The 25,738-nt window shown below is 39.5% G+C and overlaps 1 protein-coding gene across 6 annotated transcripts in view; it reads right to left on the bottom strand.

Moving 5' to 3' along the window:
• Positions 1 to 25,738, bottom strand: part of LOC101488046 (calcium-activated potassium channel subunit alpha-1a) — a 101,534-nt gene that overhangs the window by 15,871 nt on the left and 59,925 nt on the right. For 3 of the 6 annotated variants that reach the window (XM_076887560.1, XM_076887562.1, XM_076887561.1), the window contains exons 11-20: positions 19,469 to 19,579; positions 19,257 to 19,362; positions 19,065 to 19,147; positions 16,758 to 16,827; positions 16,435 to 16,590; positions 16,128 to 16,237; positions 15,641 to 15,709; positions 15,110 to 15,196; positions 13,731 to 13,807; positions 5,735 to 5,828 (exon numbers count right to left, since the gene is read on the bottom strand). In XM_076887560.1, coding sequence (XP_076743675.1) covers positions 5,735 to 5,828; positions 13,731 to 13,807; positions 15,110 to 15,196; positions 15,641 to 15,709; positions 16,128 to 16,237; positions 16,435 to 16,590; positions 16,758 to 16,827; positions 19,065 to 19,147; positions 19,257 to 19,362; positions 19,469 to 19,579 — 963 coding nt within the window. Of the gene's footprint in view, positions 1 to 5,734; positions 5,829 to 9,086; positions 9,120 to 11,315; positions 11,490 to 13,730; positions 13,808 to 15,109; positions 15,197 to 15,640; positions 15,710 to 16,127; positions 16,238 to 16,434; positions 16,591 to 16,757; positions 16,828 to 19,064; positions 19,148 to 19,256; positions 19,363 to 19,468; positions 19,580 to 25,738 lie in introns of all 6 variants that reach the window. The other 3 variants (XM_076887557.1, XM_076887558.1, XM_076887559.1) reach the window with 2 other exon arrangements.

Genomic DNA, 25,738 nt, shown 5'->3' on the forward strand with positions numbered 1-25,738 from the left:
ATAAAGGGTTTTGATGCATGTAATAGAATAATCAAACACATGATCTATGGTATGAAAAAGATTAACAGAAATTTGTAAGTTACCCAAATTTAACATCTCATCAAGCTGATCCCAACGAAAAGTTTTTTATCTGCGGAAGAAAACTCACATAAAGATTGTCCGAAGCCAACCGATATACGTGACCAGCCACATTAGCAGTACTGCTCAACACAATCCCTTTGCCCTAAATCAACTTTGTCAGATTCAGATCAAAGTTAAAGATGCTGTCTTCTGAAAATCCAGACAACAGTCTTCGGTCTCTGTCCAAAACCTTTTAAATTGTTCAAGTCCTCCCCTCGTAACAAGAGCGTCTCTTTAATCCATCCAAGTACCTCAAAAGAATGGGCACCTTAAGTAACATGTTAAGTATGTATGAAAGTGTCAGCTGAAACTACCATCCCTCAGGCTCCAAGAGACTGAAGCCGAAAAAACCCCCGCCTTTGGGCTCATATACCCCCCAGGCAAGACCTGGATGTCCTTTCAAGAATATAAGTAGCAGTAGAGGGAAATGTCTTTTCTACCTCTCTGTCGATGCGGCTTCACTTTGAAAAGCGCGTGTACGATAAAATTTCAATGTCAAAGCGTGCACATGTTTTTTTGTTTTTTTTTTAAAGTACAATGTTAACAGAAACGTGAAATAAAAAAAATAATTAAATACACTCCAATATATTGAAAGCGGGGGTCCTAAAAACAATGGCACTCACTCCCATTTGCTGCTTCTAGACTGTCGGTTGCATGAAATCAGACATCGCCGCTTTTCTTTTTTCTGTGTAATCAAAAGAAGCGGAGGCGGCAGCTTTGATAAACTGTAGGTTTACAGGTTTACAGCCAGGACAATCATAAATGATCATAAAAAACTGGAATTACAGTGCTTAAAATCCACGTGAGAGTGCAATTCAAATTCTAATAAGAGTGAAAGCATTTAGTGGTTTTACACCTTGGCTAAATATTCCATCAAAAGTCAAATGTTTCACCACTCACTCAGTGGAGCCGCTGTCACTTCAGTTTGTCCTTGTGAAGATGACTGGTGAGGCAGAGCTCTGCCAGGATAGCTATCGCTCACTGTCAGCCATGACGGCCTGTCACTACCCTGCACTGCCAATTGCCTCAGCAGTTCTGTAACAGACATGACGTGTATGTCACGGCACTCCGATGTGACCAAACGCGTTATGACATCCCGCAGTTAGATGTGTCTTATGACCCATCAAGGAGCCCGTGGAAATGGTGTTAATTTCAGTGAGGTCGTCATTGCTAAGTTCCAGACAGGTCATGTTAGTTTGCTGGAACTAGAAGCAAACTGTCTCGTGGAAACGTGATCGCTTTTTTTTTTTCCTCTTGCGTGGTTTGTTTCGTTAAACAGCGCAGAAGTGTCCGTGACTGTCACTTCTGTGTACTTCTAAAGATTCAAACTGATCAGCAGCATAATTCACTGCTTTATGATGACACGTTTGACAAGACTTCACACATCATTACCCCGAAACATAAGGCCAGGTGTTTTCTGGAGGAGCGTAATGACAGCTGAGAGAGCCATAAAGAAGAAGGCAGACATGCACATTATGTCGATCTTCTAATTCGGCAGCACTGCACTAGTTCTCTCTAACACAAGCACTAAGAGCAGGCAAAGTCTTTGAAAACCCGGCACATCATGAAAACTGACAAAGGCCTGCTCTTCAAAACCCACAGCCAATCTGTTGATCATTACTTATTTACAAAGGCCTTGAGGCCGCGGGTCCTGTAAAAACACATTTGATATAGTATACACCCAGATGTTTTTTTCTCTGCTTGTTGCAATGAAGTATCCCTTAGGCTACCACGGCGAATCCCTCTCTAGCGTGTAGGCAGCAGACGCTGCACGAAATATCACATCCACCTGTACTGCACAGTATTATCATGGCAAGTAGATGGATTGGTTTGGTGTGTTGATTTTTTGCTGATAGCATTGGAAAAGCCTGGTTTTGCTTCCCAAGAGCCTGGAAATCACCTGGAGCAATTCAACTTTCAAACCACTTTGAACCAAATAAATAAAGGGCAAACGCCCACCTGGAAAAAACAGAGACCAGACATCAAAGGAAATGGTAATGTATGCATTCTGACACTTTTAGTTATAATACAAAACAATATTTTTTTTCCAGAAATAGTGAATGTTGCTGATCTGTACTGTATCTGATGGTATTAAACAATACAGACATATGTGGGTTTGAATTCCAAATGTCAAGCAGATCGCAGCCATATTAGCAGTGAGAACATAAAGTCATCTGTCAGGTTTAATTAAATTTCATTTGTGCTGTTGCACTTTGTATACATCAGGCTGCAGGTCTTCCCTGTTGCCTGGCTTCCTTATAACATTGCACTTAATGACAGTGACTACTATTATTATCGTCCCTCTAATGGGTTCTTGTTGAATAACAGTGTTATCTCCAGTCAAGATCAATACGCTACGATTTAATTTCACGAGACAAGATAAAAGCAAGGTAGCATTTGAATTCGCCTTTCATTGTGATGATACATATCATCTGTGGCCTTACGTGCTGAAAAGACCTCAGAGGGATCCGACAATAGATGAATAGCCTTGGGCTATCTATCCTTTAGAGCCCCTCTGACTGCCTGGTGCTGTCATTAGTGCCAGGCCTGTTTAAGAACTGTAGTCTGTGGGTGTCACATGAAACCTTGTGGCATAGAGCTCATCTCAGAGGCTGACATATTTTCCATGAAAAAAGGAGCGTAGAAAAATGTTCTTTCAGATGCTCTTTGTAATGCACTGCTTAATCCAACAAGTACTGGTTTTCTTCCTAAAGCACAGGTATCTGTACTTTCTTCATCAAAGCTTTGTTAAAGCTACATTAATGACTATATTTATGTCCCTAAGAGGTTAAATTGATATGTGTAATGTGAAAGAGATTATTTGATTATGCTTATAGTTATAAACCAACAAAGGATTATCACCTGACTGGAGATCCCTGCAGAGTATTTTTATACCGTCCGGCAAGTTGTTTTGGTTTCATTACTCTTATGATGAGCAGGAAGCTAGTCTGTATGTTACCCTCCCAACACTAAGCAACAAATATAATATATAGCTGTTCGATATAACGATATATATCGGATTACGATATAAAAACGTCTATCGTTTCATTTTAGATTATCGTTTCATTTCGTGGTGTCGCAAAATAAACTGTTTACGGCAATATTTTTTCACCGTTTTGATGGTCACTGTAGTGGCTATATTAATTTCTTAAAGTTCTCTCTTTCTCTTATATAACCACACTACGGACTGACAAGTGCCTGTTTTTATGCTGGTCTATAAAGCTCTGAATGGTTTAGGACCAAAATACATCAGTGACCTCCTGACCCAGTATGAACCTTCCAGATCCCTCAGGTCATCTGGATCTGGTCTTTTATCAGTTCCCAGAGTCAGAACCAGACACGGAGAAGCTGCATTCAGCTTTTATGCTCCTTATATCTGGAACAAACTCCCAGAAAGCCTCAGATCAGCTGAAACACTCAGTTTATTTAAATCCAGGTTGAAGACTCACCTATTCTCAGCTGCATTTGAATAAAGCACCAAATCCACACTTTTAAGCTTAAATTTCAAAACTTACATTTAACTACTGATTTTATCTACTGTTCTGATTTTATCTGTTTTGATTTTATATACTGTTTTGTTTGTTTGTTAATTAGTTTGTTTGTTTGCTTGTTTTAATCAATTTTAAATCATGCTTTTTATTTGTTTTTGTTTCTAATGTCTCTGTAAAGCACTTTGAATCACCTTGTTGTTGAATTGTGCTATACAAATAAACTTGCCTTGCCTTATGCGTTGTGGTTAACAACAACGACGGTAACAGCGTCGCGTGTCCACTTGTTTATGTTCCACATAAACCTTTCACAATAAAGCTCAAGATCCTGTTGAGACTTTTCAAAATAAACTGAATCACGTGAAAGAGCAGATTATTTACGGATGAGAATTAAAAAAGAGCCGCCAGGTGCTAAAAAATAAACGTTAGACTCAAACGTTAGAACAGGCTTTTCCCCGCAGCACGCCGTGTAATAAATACTCACAAAGAAAACGGCGGCCGTTACAACTTATGTCTAAAAATGTATAGTTTCATGCATCGGTTAAAACACTTGACTCCAGCAACATGACGCACAGCTGGAAACACTTCCCGCAAGTCGAGCTGCCCGAGATTCACAGAATTTACAGAAAATGTTACATCTTTGTGATTTATATCGTTATCGAACGATAGAATTCTTATATCGGGATATGAGATTTTGGTCATATCGCACAGCCCTATAGCAAATATCAACAAAGTTAGCAGCTAGCTGCTGAACATCTTGGAATAGTTTGCTGGAAAATAGCCTTAAGATTTCCCTCGCCCAGAGACCCAAGTACAGCTAACAGGAGAGTAACTCTTTGAGTCATCAAGTGAATGCAAACAGTTTCTCTGTATTTACTAGTTGTGAATACAGGCAATCATTTTCCTACTCCTTAATCATAACCAGGTCATTCTGATTCCCATTGTGTCAGAACTGCTGGTGTCTCACAGATGCACACAACATGGCCTTTGGCATTGACGCAATGATGCAATGGATTCAGTTCAGCGGAGAGCTCTGGCACCCATTGTTCTAGGTCTAAAACTACCTAGAACTAATCAGAAAACCATAGAACACATGAAAGAAAGGTTGAAAGAAATCTGGACAATATGTGGGAGGACACGGGTCATAGAGAGAGGTTTGAAAGTGAGGAGCAGAATCTTGTAATGTATTGGTAAAGAACTCTGAACCATTGGAGCTGGATGAGGAGGGGTGTTATATAATTGGTGGACTTGATGCAGGTGATGATGTTTCCTGTCAAATTCGGTACCATTTGGAGCAGATTAAGATGTTCATTGAGGAAACCAGAGAGAACGACATGACAGGTGACCGGGGCATAAACAAGAACTTGTGTGTTGTGTTGAAAAAGGAAAGGGTATGGGCCGTCTTGTTGTCCTAATTGTTATGTAGGCTGAATGTGAGACATTATTGATGTAAATAATAGAGTATTATCCCTAATGACATAAAGACTTTTAACACTGGGGGAGGCATGGACTGAAGATCTGTGAAGGAAGCAAAAGGGTGTATTTTGGACAATAGTTCTTTGAACCAATGAGGATAACATGACTTGAATTGCTCTTTTAATTTAAGGTCATCATTTGTCATCTAGCAAGCAATAGCGTAGAGACAACGCTAAAGAACCCCTTTGGTGTCAAACCTGAAGGCATTAATTTTCAACATGTAGGGTTAATGTTGTGTTGAATGCATCAGGTGGCTGCCCCTCCGTGAGCCTGGTTCTGCCGGAGGTTTCTTCCTGTTAAAAGGGAGTTTTTCCTCCCCACTGTCGCCAAAGTGCTTGCTCATAGGGGGTCATATGATGGTTGGGCTTTTCTCTGTATCTACTATACAATATAAAGCGCCTTGAGGCGACTTTTGTTGTGATTTGGCGCTATATAAATAAAATTGAATTGAATTGATAAAGCATAGTTTAAACCAAGCCTAAACCTAACCAAGTAGTTTTTGTGTTTAAACTAAACCGAGCGGTGATTACAGTTTGTTGTGTTTTGTTGGCGTTTAACATTTGGCTATTAAAGAAGCTATCTGTATTTTTATGGTGAGGGAATTTATATGTGTAAAAACCCAAAGACAGATAGCTCCTTGTGGTACCTACCTCATAATCTTAGGTGAGGAGTTTGGAGAATTCCTCATGCCTCCATTACGTTGCTTTTTTTTGGGTGATAGTGCTGATTGTTGGTCCTCTTGAACTGCAACAAAATGCCAAAGAAACAGCATGATGGCGGGAAATGATCAGAAGTCGAGCAAAGATCCACACAGCAGGGACAACAAAAGAACAGCACAGCACAATTTGAGGTCAGTGAATTCAAAGAGATAATATACATACAGGGACAGAGTGGAAAGAGGTCGGGTGAACAAGATGGAGTGGGACAGGACAATTTAACCAGTGGGTAGCAGGAAACAGTCCAATGTTAGCATAATGCAGACAGGATACATTAGCACATCATTGGCATGGTTGTGTATGGAGATGCAAACATGCAGTAGTGCCATTATCAACCATCATGCCATTTGCTGAAGTTTAATCTGGGAAGCTTTATTTACCATACGCACTAATCCATTGAACTGCTGTAATCCACCTGTCAACAGTTTTATCATTCAGATAATGTAGCACCACAAATAAGTTGAGGGCTGTTAAGAGGGCTGTGATTTCGTAATCATAGATTACTGTACTACAGATAGACCTAGACTCGCATCACTGTTGCTCACACTAATCACTCATGTTCTCATTTAATTAAGGTAATAACCTATAAATATTAAGCATCTAAGACTACAAGCAAAGGTGCTTTGAGTCAGTGTTGAATCCTGGATTTCTGGTCTTTGTTCGTCTTGAGAGTGGTGCCCTTGGCTTATACAATTAGGTTGGTCCTTGTGCCAGAGTGATTTATGTACAGCTGAGATGCCCTTTGGACATTGTCTTTATCACTTCAGCAAACTGCACTGAGCTCTTCATAGGGAACGAGTTATAACTTTTACCCCCGAGTAAAGTAATCAGGCAAATATTTTTACAAGCTAATATCGCAGCTGCAGAAAACAACTCTACTCTGTGGCAGTCGCTGGTAAAATAAATACAAGCAGCAAGAAAAGTGTTTCACTAATAGCACTTTAACAGCCATTGTTCACTGGGAAAAGATTGTTACAGGTCATGGAAAATACACTCGGGTACCTTATAACTGATGGTTCAAGCTGTGAACTGTTTCTTTCTTTTTAGTCTTTTCTGTCTTTCTTTCTTTTTTATACAAAGAAACTGCAATTGCTTTCATTAAAATTAATAAAGTCCCAAAGATCTTGCTCCTCCGCCGATGAACACATGATTTCAAGCACCGCTAGCATGTCGAAGACTGACAACATAATGGAAAACGTTGAAGAAGGGAGGGGGCTTTCCAGTCGAGAGGGATGCTCCAACACACTGGCCCTTCACATCTCGCTCGGCCTGTTCAATATTTAATGTTTCACAGCTGACAGCTGCACACACTGGGTCATTAGTAAGGAATGCTACACATGCAACCACTCCAGACTGGCAAGCACATGCTTTGGTTGTGCTGTTGTTGAGTGCAGGCCTGCCAAACACGCTGAGGGTAAGAGGGATGTGGGGGGATGTGGCCCTTACACTGCCTCTGACTGAGTGTGGCGTTACTGGAGTGACCGGGGTGGTATCTGTATTTCACCGGCAGGCTACGGGCTCGCTGGAGCCGGCTGACCTCTTCTGTCACCCCTGGCGGGCGGCCTACCTGGCCTGAGTCCTCGGAGCCCACGAAGCTCAGTCTCAGAGCAGAGGGCTCAGCGGGGGGCAGCAGGCTTCCCTTGCGGTTGTTTACCAAACGGACCGTTAAAGCAGCAACTCCGCTACGGGGCCCCTTACAGACCTCACTGGCTGAGGTGTGGTTCAGTTTAGCTGACTTGTACCGATAAGGCTGGATTAAGGGACTGTTGTTTACTGCTAAATGAAGAGGAGTCAAAGTCAGCAGCTATACAATACTTATGTTTTTTTTCTTCAGGTGTTAGTTCACTCAAATCACAGAAAACACAGTTCCCCTCTTAATTCTTTGGATATCTGTCTCTTTGGGTAGTATTTGCAGAAGGTTTGAAGAGACAGTGCAAAACTAGGGAATAAAATTTCATTTGTGATGCTAAGAAACACTGAAAAACAAACTGACAAATGATATTACCGTGGTCTGGGATAATCTTCATACCATACCGAAGAATAGAAACAGCTCGTAGTGGATGCTGTAGAAACATAGCTGGCGTTTTTCTAATCTTATTTTAATGCCGTGAGAACCACGATAGGAAAAAAAAGCTAAAGTTATCTAAATGAGAAAGCAGAATATGGCACTTTCTTTATGATTTTAGCAAACTAATCCTTTAATTCTTGAAGCTAAACACAAGGTAGGATTTGATTTAAACTGACTTCCGTAAAACCAGCAGTGTGTATGTTAATAAAACATCTTGTGACTCTTATCATAATTAAAGGACAGTCACTGGTTTAGGGGGGTAATTCTTTCTGGCACAAGAATGCTAATGGCTGAATAATTTAAAAAAAAAGCTCATTTTTATTTAACACCACTTAACCACTTCCTGTAGCCACCAATGAAAAGCTGGATTTGACGTTTACTTTGATATTTATAATAAACATGAATTAATAAATATGCTTTCAGGTGTTTTAGCAATTGTTATGCTACCAGAACAAGGAGGTGACAGTGTGAATCAGCAGCCACTAGCTGCTACATGCAGTTTATGCCTGATGAAGGAGGGAGGAATGAATTCGATATACATTTTAATACTAGCGATATAATAGCGGTGAGGCTGGTAAAGATAAAAAGAGACAGAAGAGCTGTGTTTTCCTTAGTTCAAAAATGTCTGGGAGCTAAAACCGGAGAAGAGAGATGATTATTTCAACAGTCAGCTGTCTAGCAGATTATCCTTCCTGCTCCAGACCTCCACTATTCATCTGCCCCACGTCAAACATGCACAGCACTTCTCCAGGACAATGCAATGTGGCAGATTTGCTGCCTATCACAGATCCTGTTAAAGTGGACTACCCACTAGTTTCACACTCCTGTAAGCGTTGGACGAGAGCTGAGAGAGTTTAAGATCGGCTTTTTGCATTTTAATATGTTTTACTCAATTATGCGAGGCTGAAATGCTTTTCTTGCATACATTTAATTTGAATGTTTTTAAGTGATTTTGTCCAGACTTGGTTTATCCACAGTCATGGTGAAGATGCCATGAGTGTGCTGCTGAGCCCTAACTCATACCTAACACAAAGAATCAACTCAAAACTGTTTCCTAATGCTATGCATAAGACACACAGTCATGGATGATGATGATAGACTGGACAGTGAAATACAGCAGGTCAGGGACAGCTCAAATATTAATAGCTGACAATGCACAAATGGAGGGGTTAGACACAAGTGAGTCGAGAGAAAGAGAGAATGGAAATCAAAACTTACTTGATTTGATATATCCATTATAGCTATTTTTAGCTGAGAAAAATGCAGAGACGGATGAGAGGTTACAGAGAAGAACAGGTCGTAATGAGAGCAAATTATAAGTGACGACTGTGAACGGAAAGCTGAGGGATTTCTCTTGAAGGCACTTAAAAAAAATTGAGGCCGTGGAGACAACACGGACAAAGCAATGAGAAGTAAAACAGGTCGGTTAGAAATCTGATTTTCAGAGATGTGGGCAGTAATTTAAGAGTAGCTCGCTCTATGTTTGTAGTCATCTGCTAAATATCTACAGTGTCACTCTAAGCAGTGATTTGGCTATTTTCAAGTCAAAAGAGGACCAGATATCTTGGCTACCTTTAAGTTTCGATGAAAAGCTTCTTTACTCCCATTAAGAATTTAAGACTGAAATATTACCACGTTTGTGTGACTGATAATTATTTATTATTAGCAGTTATTTAGTATCAGTTATTATAGCTGCTCATATTTACCCTCCAGTGAAGGCTAAATGTAAGTTTAGCAGCATTAAGTGAATACTCAAGTGAGAAGCAGGTTTTTATATATCATATATTTTCAGCTTGACATGTTCAATCAAAAACACCTACAATAAACTCACCAGCGCACAAAACTTAAGAAGCGTTACTGTCTTATTTTTGCCTACCCATGCCTGAGACAACCTGCACAGATGTGTGTAACGTTCGGTGAGTCCCACACATGCTCATTAGTAACTTATTTCAACCCCTTGCTTACATTAAAGGTCACGCATTGAGCTTAAGGCAGGACAGTGACAGCAATGTTCAAACAGGGACTGTGCTGGTCCTGGCATCTGTCGCCTGCAATCGGAGGGCGCGAGCAGAGTCACAGGACTAACAGGCTAGCATCTGTCCCACAACGAGAGAAAAGGAGAGGGGCGGGGGCACTCGGCTGCCTGGTGGTTAGAAACTGTCAGGCTGAGTTTCATGACAACCGGTAGCACTCCAAAAATGAAAATGCAAACATAATTTCCACGTCAGGCCGCATAAGGCCTCGCTCCACGCATCTCCCGCACCGTGTCGACAGCAACTCTGGAGCTCTTGCTCGAGCTTTTCTAGCCAGGCCACGCTCACAGCACACAACCCTGGGAGACACACTGAGGGGTAAAAACGCCCAGACATGTTCAGCTATACGAATGGTTTTTGATCAAGAGTCATTCACTAAAAATTTATGACAGTCTGCAATGTTTTCCAGCAAATTGTATCAATGCTCTGCAACCTCAGACACATTCTTCGTGCCTCCTGCGACACATCAGTACGATTTAACATACCCCCCTGGCTTAAAAAGGGAAATCACACTTGAATTAGGAATTCATATGCAGTTCAATTCTGTTAAAGTCCGCTTGTTAAACTCCAATATGATCCAGCACTCTTCTACCGTCTTTTATTCCTCTTATATTCCAACTCTACTGCTTTGTGTTCTCAATTTAATCACAAATCAGCAAAAACAACCAATAACTTTGTCTGCTTTGCAGATTTTTCCCCCAGTTCTTGTTCAAGCTGTTGATTATAATTTAATAAAACCCATATGTTAACCTCAATATGTACTGTAATAGTCATCATCACAATATCCCCTCAGGTGCTCTCAAGAGCATTATTTACTAAAAAACAGAAAAGAAAAATTAATCGTCGGAGACGTCTACATTTACAAATACCTCAAATCCTATCCTGTTCACCCATTTCTCCAGGGTACAGTGGTGAGATATTATTTGATATTATTTTTTTTAATGTTATGTTATGTCTCCAGTGACATCATTGTAAGATTTAGACAGTCCTATCAGAATAATTATTTGGGAAAATGCACAGTAACTGTGTATTGTGAGATTTTTTGCAGGGATGCACAGCTGTACATTGTTCATGGCTTTGACTTTTTTCTAATATATTTATGAGGTCACTGGAGGGAAACAAATACTGCTGTACGCAGCAAAAGGTTTGCATTAGTGACTGTCAATCTAATTTTAAACTACGTTTCAATTTGAATTCACGTTCTCTTGACAAAACACCAGCAAAACAATAGACCAGCATGCTTCACTGCAAAACGTAGCAACAGACAGAGAAGAGCACCAAAAATCAGAAAGCTAAAATACCAAAGCATCTGTGACGGTGACAACATGGGTGCTTAAATTTGAAAGCACACAGAAGTAAAGACACACGGTGCATGTTACAACACTGAAGAGCACATGTCATGGCGACAACTTACAGGCACGTAAAGTGGCTGAGCAATCATTAACAGAGACAGCAGAGAGTGGGATGTCCCGTCGAGGGGAGTCCATGTTACAACGCACATTAACCGGCATGCAAGAGCAGTCCCGCTCTGAGCGACCGCAATCAAAACAACATGCCAGTTTCATTTTCTTGTAGGCAGGCTTCTTGGCTACAGTCAAGGGTTCATATGGGAGGAGAGGAAGAGCAGGTTAATGTTGAGGGTCATTCTGAGGGAAGAGGGGATAGAGGAAGAACAGGGCATGGAGGACGGCTGCTGCTGGGATGTACAAGATTAACCTTTGTTGTGCCGCTTACACTAGTATTGGCATCCTGTAAACCGACACCCTTTCCCCTCACGTGAACATGACCACGTGACCTCAAATATGGTTTCTTTAACCTTTTCAGACTTTTTGGAGACTTTTACCCAACAAAATCCTAATAATGCTAACACAGATTTAGCTTGTTTGGGCTTAGTGTCACTTTACTATGTGATGAAATGTTTTTCTATGTTCACTAATTAACTTGCTAATGAGCCAAGCATGAACATCAAATGGCAAATTTGGTCTTACAAAGGCCAATCTTGGCCCAAGGATAACATAAGTGGAAGTTAAAGACACATAATGCATGTTTAATTGGAATAAATAAAACATTTATATATGCACAATTTGATGATTTATAGCTTTTTTTTTTGCAGAAACCTTGGCTATGTGTCATGGATCTGGATTCTTCTCTTAGAGCCACTGAGTCATATGAAATATAAGGACAATAATATTTCATTTTACAGCTCTTAAATATTTACATTTGTTACTAATGCTTATTAAGAACAGGAGATGACAGAAATCTCCTAAACAAAAGACTAAAGGTGCTGGTATTTTACAAAAACAGTATCACTTCTACAAAAACCTGCAAGTGCCTTCAGAAAAGACAAAAAGAAAAAAAAAAAAACACTTGAAAGCGTTTATAGTGCATAAAAGCACACATAAGTTAGATGATCCATATTCCATGACAGATTTGCTATTTTTTCCTGAAATATTTCTCCTAAAAGATATGCACACATCTCTGCGGATTACGTCACTTTAGTATGGATGCCAATTTTTTCCCATAATATAAAAAAGTGGTAAGGAGTAATAAGGATAAAGGTTTTCCAGTCTTCATCCCAGTCTGTTTCTCACTGTGGTCTTTGTGCAGGGGTCTTGTGCTTAATAAAGGGCAGCAGGGCCATCTGGTGGTGATGTGGTGAATTACTAACTCAAGTAGGCATGAAAGCTGCAGTGTTTACGTGTGAGCAAAAAAAAAAAATCTACTTCTGCTCTGGAATTTTTTTGCAAAATCTATACTGTTGCTAATTTCTTTTGAAAGCTATAAAATTCTATCAAAAGAACGAACAAAAAACAACGTGCACATGACAACAACAAGAGATCCAGGCAGCATCAACCATTGTACATGCAACATTTAGAGTACATTCAAACAGGTCACTTTAATCTGAGGTACACTAGCACGCTGTGTTTTTGAAGGGGAAACAAATCCACATTACTCACAATATATCACTATTAAGCAGATTTTTAAAGAAATGTGTGCCAAGTTCCCAAGCAGCAGGAAAAGAATACATCACATGTCAATGTTAGGTGTTAGCTTTAATACTAGAGACAAACTGTGGTTTATCCAAGCAGAAGAACATGTAGCACGCGATGTTTATAAGGTTTTAGAAACACGTGATCCGTCCAGGTACCTGTGGTGTTAACAGTCTCTCTGAATGCCTGTTAACATCACAAAGTTATCAACAGTGAACACAGCTACTATACAGAAAACAAACAAAATGCACATTTAGACTGAACTAAGAGGTCTACTATGTGTATTTATAAGAGCTGGGAATCACATGGAAAAGATAGCATGCTATAAACACTATGTAAGAGTGTGTCTGTTAGAAGAGACGTCAATCTGAAACACTCTGAAGGAATCAGTTCATCCAAATCCATCCAAAAAACATACATTTTGAAGGATATCTGAAACCTCAGCATGGAAAAACCAAAACTATTTGCATGATGAGAAAGTTGGAAAGCATTTTTTCATGTAATTTGGGGGAACTGACCCTTAAATGAGAGCAGGTATTCATCTCATACAGAGATCCAAACATGTAGTTCTACATGGGGAAACTGGAGTGCTTCAGTTTGTTTTGGCTGCAGAAAGAAATCTGATCTTTCTACATGCACAACTTACAAGGCTTCATTTCAAGGAATAATTAATGTAAGAAATAAGTGGTTGGGACAAATGGCTATGTATAGTAGGTCATGTAAATACGCTGTCACCCAGCTACTCGAATGCTAACTCATTATATTTCAGTTTCATCTGAGCAAAAAAATAATGGGATCAATCTAACTTAGATCTTGTGTTTGCATGCAATCACACTTACATTTCTTGCATCCACATTTCTTTATCCTTTTGGGATCAGTTATGTCATCGTGGCAGGCCTTACAATAAAACAGTGCCCTGCGGAAGAAAATCAAGAACAGCATGAGTGCTCAATAAATTGTTTACACATATTTTGTCTTTACTATGGCTGCACAACATCTGCAACAAGTCATTTTAATTTGTGTGCAATCAGTTTATTAACAAAAAATTAATGAAGCATCCAATGCATTTGTCAATGTTTAATGTGCCAAAAGTTGAGCAAAGAGTGTGCAGCTCTATGAGAAGTTCAGGACCAGTTTTAAATTAAGCTTTGATATTTCATAAGGGCGCTGCAGTTTGTCTCATTCTGTGCCCTCATAAATCTTCTGATCCCCTCTGGCAGGTAACATCACCATCCAACCTCGACCATATGTACCTTTAATCTGTCTTTGAATGTTATCTTTGTCCAAGCAATGAGCAGATACAAGCTAACAGCCAACATTCCTCTTTGGCCTCAGCAGTGCAACTCAAGGATCCCTGAACTGCTGATAAATCACTTCAGTCTGGTCAATTAAACATGCAAAATATGGCATTTTTTCTAAGAGCAAACACAAAAGCCAATATACACTTACTGGCCGATTTGTTAGGTGCACCTGTTCAATTTCTCCTTAATGCAAATATCTAATCAGCAACTGCATGCATTTAGGCCTGAAGACATGGTTGGCCCTGCTAAAGTTCAAACTGAGCATAAGAAATGGGAAAGAATGTGACTTTGAATCTTGGTGTTGGTCCCAGATGGATGGATTTACTGTCCTACTGGGATTTTCCCACAGTCTAGGGTTTACAGAGAATGGTCTAAAAAGGTGTATGGCAGTTCTCTGAGAGAAAATGCCTTGTTGATGTCCGATATCAGAGTGGCCAGACTCCTTCAAGCTGGAAGGTGACAGCAAAGGTGCATCTAGCAGCCATTAGAAGCTCAAACCATCTCAAACTGCTTTCTTGAACAAGACAATGAGTTCAATCTACTCAAGTTGCCTTACGATTTCATCATGGACGTGTGACCAAGAAATCTGCAACAACTGTGTGATGCTATCATGTCAACATGGGCCAAAATCTCTGAGGAATGTTTCCAGTCCCCTGTTGAGTCTATGCCATGAAGAATTCTGAAGGCAAAACAGGGTCTAACCTGGTACTAGAAAGGCGTTCCTAATAAAGTGAATGAGTATATTTGTAAGCTCTGGCAACATGTAGGTAATACTAACAAAACAAGCGTTTGCAATTTTCCTACATGTAATAGCTCAAGATACAGAAACCGTATGACATGCAGACCAACAAAGGCACTATTGCAGAAACAAGACTGGAATTTAATCAAACGATTGAATCTCAGGTCTCATTCATTACCTCTTTACTTCTTTGGCATCGCTGGCAATAAAGAAACCCAAGGTCCCCTCCTGCATTTTCACGTGGTTTCCAGGGTTTATCAGGGTGCTGTGAGGATTTGTAGACCAAAGATGTCAAAGCAGAAAGTTATATCACAGAATTTGCAAGGCTTTGCACTAATCACTGCGTCTGGGATTCGTTTTCACAACTCATTTGGCAGGATAGCCCCTGTTTATTTAATTAAGTTGATGAAAGCAGATAGCACTTCAAAGAGTATAAATGAGCATCAGCGTGTTAGAGAAACTACTAAAACAAAGCTTCTGCTGTGCTCAAAGAAACCAACTGCCACCTTCCCCACTAATTTGTCATGATGTTATCGGAGAGCCCTGTGATGTCTGTGAATAAACCCATTTAGACATCAATTTAGACACATTGTGTAAAGCACTTGTGTTTGCAGTCAAACAGGGAAGCTGATTCACAGTAGCTGAAAGCAAATACTGACACCTGCGTATTAAAGTTTTTGCATGCATGAATTTTAATGCCCCGACTTACCTGCTTTCCCCTTGATCAGACTTGTACTCTATAGCTATCAGCAGCAGCTTTAGCTTCACATAGCAGAGTCTGTAAGGGGGAATAACAATATAATTAGACCTGAGGCACACTAAGTACTTTTAGTTTGAAATCTTCTTAGCTTAGGGTGCCACTTTCTTTTTTTCTTTTTAGAGGATGAGAACCTGTTTATCCCTAAATTATTTACACTTAGATTTAGGTTTACACTTTCAAATATTTTAATATGGAATAAATATGGGATTTGACAGCCTATAAAGTATGGAGCCCTTATGTGAACGCCATGTGCTTCCTCTCTATAACTAATTTAACCTACCATCTCCAGAAGCCTGGTTAATAAATACTTACATAACAATTATCTTTGGATCTTTAAATTCTAATGACTGCAGTTTAAACATCTAAATTACTTGCATCCAGGAATGACAAAGTACCAAAAAAAGGGGGTAAAATAAAATGTTTTAGTTTTACGTACTCGCAAATTACTGGGAAGGACAGACCCACAAAGGCACTGGACAGGTACTCTGTGTACATTTCATTGGCTACTCCTTCAAGGTAATACTTCTGCCATGTATCCTCCTCAATCTACAACAAAATAAAGAAGGTTATACAAAAATATAAAAAGGTGCAAGTTTAAGATCATCACCACCCGCTCACCAGATGCTGCATACGGGCCTCATCTGGGATAACCATTATTATCTATTCAGACTTTGTTTCTTGGCCAACTTTATTTTTGAACTTAATCCAGTGAGCACAGATGGATCAGTGTTAGTTGCAGCTACCTTGATGAAGGACCTCATGGAGAAAAGGTTGGCCAGCATGGTCGAGAGGCCCTGAGCCAGGCAGCTCTGGGCGATGAATCCGAGCTTGAGTTCTGCAAGGCAAATGGCGTCATCTCCCTCCTTCCAGTTCCAGCTTGGGATGTTCAAAAGGTGGGCCTGAGGGGAAGAGGAAAAGGAAGTCAGGCTACAAGGTGCATGCTGTTAGAAACTAAGACAGACAAATGATTCAGTGATGAGATCTTTTCAACATATACTGAAACGTAACTAACTATAACGGAGTAACTAAGTGACTCCAGCAGGCTTTATAGTTGATTAATACAAACCTTATTGTGGTACTGCAACATTTGAGTGATTATCCTGATCTTTGGGTGGTAGTTCTTGATAGATATTACTCTGATAAAGGACAAAAAGAAAGCAATATAAGAATATCTGCAGTGCTTTCAAAAGTTACACAGATTTTTAAAAAAAAAATCTGATTCACTCTCTTTTTATAGAAATTAAGTATCGTAGTCGACTGTATGCTTTTAACAATTTTAAGTTTGCATTTTATTTTATAGTTTAATATTTTAAACTAAAGGCTCAAGAAAATAGAACAAGAGAGTTGCATAGTAACATATTCCTAGATCCAGCTACAAAATGCTGACTTTCTCTCTGTCTGGGAAGAACTGATGTCAATTTGACCATTACCAGTTCAGCCTGTTCTCCGAATTTACAAACCTACAACTTCTACCAAAAAATAAATAAATCAACCTGGAAAAAGTACCATTGTCAACAATTTCAAATTACTATTCAACCAAATGAGACGTACATACAGTATCTCTCACTGGATAACGGCAAGAGGGTTTTTTTTTGAAGTCATAGGGAAGTTGACCTTTAAACCTTTGGATATAAAATGTCACTCTTAGACATTTGTGTGCAGTCATACTCTGCCCAAGCACACAAAAAAGTCCGTTTTTGGCTGGCAGCAAGTTATTTAACCACAGTTGTGAGTAGTTTCTCTTTTCCTAAACCGCATTATTAGCCTAACTAAATGTGGGTTAAGAACGGTCCAGTGCATTATCAAATATACCATCATCGTTAAGGAAGAAATGTGGTTGGAAAACAAAAGAAACCCAAAACTTTATCTACTTGAATTTGATAAGGGAAACAAACATCTGGTGAAATCAAATGGTAAGAAAACAACAGTAAATCTCACGAGTATGTTTAATAGTGAAAATAGCAAAGTGAAGAGAATTCTCTCAGAGACATTGGGACTAAACAGCTGAGTAGCCTTTAAAAAACAATCAGTGAGGATGATTGTTGGACGCTGGAGCAATGGAAAAAGGTCATTTACCATGTTCCAGGATGATCAGCCCATCAGAGAAAGAAGAGAGGTGGCAAAAGTTGTGTTGGGGTGATCCCAACATGCCTAGTGTCCTAGGGTTTTTTTGCCTTTTGAATTTGGAGCTTTTGCATTAATATTTGGATTCATATATTTATTGTGTTTCGAGTTCTTTTCATTGTTGTTTTCCTTTGAGTAGCACATAATATCTGGTTGTTTTCTTTATGACTAGATTCTCAGTTTAGTTTTATCTTTAATACCTTTTAATCTAGTTTCTGTTTCTCGTTATAGTTTATATTTAATTCCTTAAGTGTCATATCATCCCACTGTCACTGTGTCCTTTTGTTTCTTGCTGTTAAGTCTATGTTTTAGGTCTTCCTGTTTTCTTTCAGTAGAATTCTTTCAGTGAATTTTTGGATTCGTTTATTCTCTGTTCTGGATTTTTGATGGACTTTCCTTACTCCACTTAAATAAAAGTTATTTTTGTTATTTATTAAGAGCCACATCGAGTCCTGCATTCGGGTCCTTCTGCCAACACCTTCTGTATGCCTACCGTACACGCCTGTGGGGACAGTGTTATGATCTGGGGTTGCTTCACTTGGTTGCGTCTACATTCAGCAATGTTGCGTGCCCAAAACATGGTCCGGCACGAGACATCATTTTAATACACGGAGTGGTCACCATAGAGTTCAAGGAGAAGGGGACCTTTGACTGTTTGACCACAAAATACAAATCATTTCCTTTGAGTCCTAGTGGACATTTGTGACAAATGAATAAATTTCATGTCCAGGAGAACATATGGGAGAGATGCACAGACAGACAAGACAGCTCTACTATAATGATTATGTATTAATCACACAGTGTTTAGATTAGAATCAAGCTGTGATGATTTCTGCAGCACATTTTAAACGTCTTAACCCTTTTAGATGGAAAAGAAATGTCACATAATGACTCTCCGACTTTTTATAGCTGAGCAATTTAATCTTCAGTGGAAAACCTCCAATCCTCAGACTTCATTATCGAACAGAGCTATTAATAATACAATTTTATTAACCAAATTTTATCTGCCTTGCCCTAAAACAGACTGTTCCCATCACTTTTAAAATATGTTGTACTCTCATATATTATCCACTTGATAATCCCTTAAACCCATAAAAATAAGTGCAGTTTCCACATCCAAAACTACGACTCAATCCACTCCGAAAATGTCTTTTTCTCTCAGAATCCAGCTGAATGTGATTGTTCATAAAACAAATTGAATAAACAATGCAAGCAGGAAAACATAAATCATGATTTGGTTATGCAGTACCTCATGATGTTGGATGCATCCTCGGCATCGGGGTCAGCGCAGTATTTGTTGGCTAAGATCAAGCAGGCGTCAGCTGATTCAATCTAAAACAAAATTGCAAATTGCAAAGACAAAAATGAACAATCACATCAAGTATTCAGTCAGACGATAACCAACAGTATTACAGAGGAAGAAGTATTGACAGTCAGGTACCTTGACTCTGGCCAGGTCGTGTGGATTTAGGACAGATCCTTGGTAAAACTCTACCTGGGTGAAGTGGCGCTTGAACAAGGCTTCCAGCTCAAGATTAGGGGAAATACTGAGAGACAAAAAACAAACACTCTTAAATCAGAGAACTCTCTAATCTCCTAAAGTTTAGTTTTTTCCTCTTAAACAATGACATTTGCACAAAGTTTTGTACTTACTTATGGAGAAAAACAATTTCTACATTGACATCATCCCTGTCCTTGTGTAGGAAGTCTTTTAGAAAGTTGGATACACTTTCAAGTGTTATGTGACCACAAACCACGATGTGCCTAGAGAAAGGAAGTGCAGAACCATGAGGAAACTCAGAACAAAAGCACACATCTTTCATCTTTTCCATCTTCATCTTTGAGCTGAAATCAAAAGGTAAATGTGAGACGAGGGGCCTGTAACGGACATTTAGGTCAGTGATTTAGAATCTGTGATAAAAACTACGATAGAGGAGGGATGAAATCCAGAGAGCTCTCTGGATTTCAGTATCAGATTATAAAGGATCAGTTTACTTAGAGGAAGATTATGAAATGAGCGCACAGTCTATGTCGATCCCTACATATCATAAACCCTTTATATAAAGAACCCAGTTCAGATTTTTTTTCCATCTGTGCTTAAAATATCTTTATTAATTAAATTATTCTGTGTAAATTATTTTGTCTTTTGCACCGATTTGCAATAACAGTCACAGCTGGAAATACTGCAGTGGTTCTTAAAGTACAAAATACGCATCAGTATCACTTATTTTCTAATAATCTAGAGTAACAATAAGTAACTCAAAGAAAAACACATACTTTCCCGTAAGAAACAAAAAAAGCAATGATGCCGACAATTTTACCGAGCTTTTAAAATCACCACAATAATAAGAAAAATATTTTTAAAAAATTTTAATAAATGCAAAATAAGCATGATGTGATACTTTTTCTTCTCAATTTATAAACTGCGATTTTAAATTAAAAATGAAAAAAGCACAAGAAGCATATACTTGGTTTAAGAAAACTTCCCAAACCAAGTCTGGTTTCTTTCAAATCGTACCAAAAGCATGCTACCAGAAACCACGACTTTAAACTCTGAGGCATCTAGCAGAATCTCCCTGTCTTTAGGCTAGATCTTATGGCTAAAAAGGTGTTGAAGGAGTAGTTTGGCATTTTGGAGAATACGCTTATTTACTTTCATATCAAAAGAAATATGCCATCATACAATTTGCTTGCCTTCTCCTTAGCTGGGGAAACCAGCAGCCCTGGCTCTAGTTTGAGTTGAAGAAATCAGCACCTCTCAAACTGCTTAAAAAAATGTATTAATTAATTAAACAAATTCATACTGGCTGTAGTTTTTTGTTCGTTTGTTTTTTTCAGAAGGCATTGTGTACTTGCGTGTATTTTTGAGCTGCAATAACATCATTTGTTTTTAATTCTGGTAATTGACGCCTTGATTTTGTGTTCTTTAATTCAATACGTAGTATTATTAGTTAGTGGTACACAATAGCATTCTCTGTTTTAATAAAAAATAACAAAAAACAAGCTCAAATGTAGAATTTTGTGGGCAAGGACAAGAGCTCAGGGTTTTCAATAAAGCACGGGGTACTTGGCTCCGTTCAAATCCGACCTCTCTTAATTAGGAGGAGAACAGAAACACAGCGGTGAGCCTCGGGGTGCCCGAAACTTTCTCCTTTGGAAACAGGAACTGCACTGATTTATACTGCTGTCAGATGGACTGATGGACTGCACCACGCCCTCCATGTATCACTTGCTGGAAAGCACATCGGCTCCATCTCCACTGCACTCAGACAGTAACGCATTTTCCGAGTTGCTCTCACTTGTCTTCATTCTTTTCATATTTGTTGGTATTATAAGCAATAGCGCAACAATAAAAACTGCTGCAGAAGTGCAGGCTATAAATTCAGAAGTATAACTTGGTTTTCTGGCTATGTAAGAACATTTACATTTATTGTTATTAAGTATAAATTTATCCTTTTTCATGTATTTTATTTTTTTAGTTTGTTTATGAAAACTATTTTGTTTACTTTATTCTTGAGGCAGTCCTTCTGAAGTAACCATCAGGAAATGTGTTTTGTTTTTGGCATTTCCTCTCTGTAGCACAAACAGGTGCTACAGCTTAAGAAACGTGGTGCAGCTGCATCAATTCAAACTTAGTGCTGGAAGGCTTTATAACCCACTGCCATGTAAGGCTAGCTGTTTTGGAACTTCACTTAATGTGGTGGACCCTCCACACCACTGTGCAATAAGACTGAAAGTGTGTATGGCCTTTATATTGGATGAGGATTTCCTCATCCACACAGGGCCAAAGTGGAAAAAGGAATGAGCTGCCCTACTGCTTACTCAAGGCCAGATCATATTAGCAAAACTGGAGTGCCACACAGTGGGTGCCTCATGCACACCACAAACTACTTGACCTCTCACAGAATAGGCCCAGATACTTCTTGCAACCTGGGTAGCTTCATATTTAAGACAAAAAAACAAAAGCACTGTATGTTTTTATTTATTTAAAGGAGACTTATTAAGCTTTTCCTAGTTAGTTTGTCATATTGTTGCAAAGTTGGATGCTGATGATAAAGGTGGGCAAAGTTTCAAAGGTCAGCATATGTGTAATATGTGACACAAAAGCTCAGTTTTTCAGACTATTACAAATATTTCACACAGTGTTTTTTTTTTTACTTTTCATTCTGCATGAAGTCATTGAGAGATCTTTAATATGGTCATCTTGGGCACAAAGCTCTAGCTGTGAACATAGAGCTAAAACAGTCTACTTTAGCTAACAAATCAACTGCGGAGCTGCACCAATGACCAATGCCACATAAATGAGAATTTGAACTATGAATCATGCAAAAAGTCCAATAATAAAAAACATGGGACAAGAAATGAATGTAAGAGTTCCCTTTTAACTTGAGGCAAGAAAGCTAATAAGAATATTCCCCAAACTGCCAAAGCATATCTTTTAAACTTCGCCTTCAGGGTGTAGGTCAGACTGAAGATTAAGGCCAAGACTGTTGAAATAGCAAAGCATGGAAACATCACAAGTGGAGCAGGGCAATCAAAGTGTTTCCAGGCATACAAAAACTGATCTTAGCAAAAATCACTATGAAGCATGAAGCAATGGTACACGACAAAATGTATGACTTTAGCATTTTCTTCAGTGCTGAAAATGCAGGTGAGCTAAAGTATATGATTTTCTCAGAATTACTCATTGATGCCTAAATGGCTGTCCTTCAACCGAATTATATTATTACTGTATGTTATTATATAATGATAGAACTTTTAAAAATCATAATTATTTCTCACTGTGTGTCCTTGACATCCATATTGGTCTTTCTGTATTATGTTAAGTTAGCTCCAATGTAATTTGTTTTTCTCGTTTTATCTTATTAAGACTGTTTGTCTGACATGAATTGGAGTTTGAGTGATGAAGGAGAGGATGGGTGAACAAAATGTAAAAAAAAAGAGAGAATAATGGAAACACTTGATTAACAAACACACATTTGGCGCACACACACTAACAGTAAGCAGCCTAATTACATCAAAAACAACCAGGATTTTCTCACAGTAAAATGATCAATCATGACAAAACTGTGAAATCTGGAAAGAAGGAAATTGTTCCCACTGTTTTGTTCAGAAATAAAAAAAATTTAATGTTCCTTTTAACTGGGTTGCAACCATATTAGTTAGTCTGTTCCCTAGCAACCTCTAATGTAAGTAACTATTTGTATTGGGGAGGAGAGTCTGTGCATAACAATACCAGTAAAACCTTTAGTCATATCAATCTAGTTAAGCAACATTACTCAAAGTAAAGCATAACTTAGAAAATAGATGAAAATAGTGATTTCCATCCATCCATCTTCATCCGCTTTATCCGGGGCCGGGTCGCGGGGGCAGCAGCCTAAGCAAAGAGGCCCAGACTTCCCTCTCCCCAGCCACCTCCTCCAGCTTATCCGGGGGAATACCAAGGTGTTCCCAGGCCAGCCGAGAGATATAATCTCTCCAGCGTGTCCTGGGTCTGCCCCGGGGCCTCCTCCCAGTGGGACATGCCTGGAACACCTCACCCAGGAGGCGCCCAGGGGGCATCCTTGTCAGATGCCCGAACCACCTCAGCTGGCTCCTTTCGATGTGGAGCAGCAGCTGCTCTACTCTGAGCCCCTCCCGGATGGCCGAACTTCTCACCCTATCTCTAAGGGAGAGGCCAGCCACCCTTCGGAGGAAGCTCATTTCTGCCGCTTGTATCCGCGATCTCGTTCTTTCGGTCACTACCCACAGCTCGTGGCCATAGGTGAGGGTAGGGACGTAGATCGACCGGTAAATTGAGAGCTTCGCTTTTACACTCAGCTCCCTCTTCACCACGACGGACCGGTGCAGCGTCCGCATTACTGCAGCTGCAGCCCCAATCCGTCTGTCGATCTCCGGCTCCCTTCTCCCATCACTCGCGAACAAGACCCCGAGATACTTGAACTCCTCCACTTGGGGCAGGAACTCATCCCCGACCCGGAGTGGGCACTCCACCCTTTTCCGGCTGAGAACCATGGCCTCAGATTTGGAGGTGCTGATCCTCATTCCCGCTGCTTCACACTCGGCTGTGAACCGTTCCAGTGCGAGCTGGAGGCCCTCACCCGATGAAGCCAACAGAACCACATCATCTGCAAAAATCAGAGATGAGATTCTGAGGCCACCAAAGCGAAAGCCCTCCGCCACTTGGCTGCGCCTAGAAATCCTGTCCATAAAAATTATGAACAGAACCGGAGACAAAGGGCAGCCCTGGCGGAGCCCATCACCCACCGGGAACGAGTCCGACTTATTGCCGGCAATGCGAACCAAGCTCTTGCAACGGTTATATAGGGATCGAATGGCCCGTAGCAATGGGCCAGACACCCCATATTCCCGCAACACCTCCCACAGGACACCCCGAGGGACACGGTCGAATGCCTTCTCCAAGTCCACAAAACACATGTAGACTGGTTGGGCAAACTCCCATGCACCCTCAAGTATCCTGGAGAGGATAAAGAGCTGGTCCAGTGTTCCGCGACCAGGACGAAAACCGCATTGTTCCTCCTGTATCCGAGGTTCGACTAACGGACGAACTCTCCTTTCCAGCACCTTGGCATAGACTTTCCCAGGGAGGCTGAGGCTGATTTATTAATCACTATTTAACCTAGCTATGGAAAACATGAACTTCTGATTGGCTACAGCCGTCCAGATCACTGTTTGAGGTATCAAAAACTGGTAGTAACCATTTTCATTACAGTCTTTCACTTCTTAACATAAAAAATAATATTTAAAATTAATTCTTTCCTCTTTTACATAAACTAAAAGTTAAAAAGCAAAAATTAAGTTAATGTCAATTCAATTCAATTTTATTTATATAGCGCCAAATCACAACAACAGTCGCCTCAAGGCGCTTTATATTGTAAGGTAGACCCTACAATAATACATGCAGAGGAAAAAAAACAACACATATGACCCCCTATGAGCAAGCACTTTGGCGACAGTGGGAAGGAAAAACTCCCTTTTAACAGGAAGAAACCTCCAGCAGCACCAGGCTCAGGAAGGGCCATCTGAATGTTTTTATGCATTTAAGAATTTTTCTATGTAAAATGTTGATGCTTGAGTTTAGATGTTCTACAAGACAGACAAGAATTAGGGGATAAACTTTACACATAACGGAGTCTTAACCCATCACACTATTGCATTTTACTTTAAATACATAAGTATGTATTAAAACTTTGAATAAACATATTATTTGAATATTATTAAAATGGCTCAACTGACTATAGTTGTGGGGTAACCAGAACTTTATGATGAGTTTGACATAGATACTGCTACTTATTAACATTACATTATTACTTTTTTTTTCTTTTTTTTGAAGTTATATTGCTGCTGTACTGTATTGAACCACGATGACGCAATTTACACTTCAATCCATAAAAGGGATCGCTAAGCTACGTGACCTTTTGAGTCATTGGTATGGAGTCTGCACAGCCTCTCCCCATTTTTGTTACAATGAAACAATTCCCAACAGGATAATCACAGTTTATAACACAGTGAGAGAATCCTACAAATGCCACTATTAAGCATGACAACAGTACATCGATATGATTACACTGAAAAATATCTGCCTTTTCAAGATATTTGTGGCTGTTATTTGAGTTCCTAAAGTCATATTTTCTAAAAAAAAAAAAATTGGAAAATCTTTACCAAATCATTATTATTATAAAGTCCTTTTATTATACAGTCATGGCAAAAAGAAAGTACACCCTCTGTCAATTCTAAAGAATTACATATCAGGGCATAACAAAAATAATATTTAGCCCTTAACATGTTTTAAAGTTAGGCCAATACAACCTGGGATGACACAGTGACATATAACACCATGCCATTATGTATTTATACCCTTACATTTGACTCTAGATAACTTTGGTATACAGGAGTTCATAG

The sequence above is a fragment of the Maylandia zebra genome, linkage group LG8 (assembly GCF_041146795.1).
Source record: "Maylandia zebra isolate NMK-2024a linkage group LG8, Mzebra_GT3a, whole genome shotgun sequence".
Classification (NCBI taxonomy): domain Eukaryota; kingdom Metazoa; phylum Chordata; class Actinopteri; order Cichliformes; family Cichlidae; genus Maylandia; species Maylandia zebra.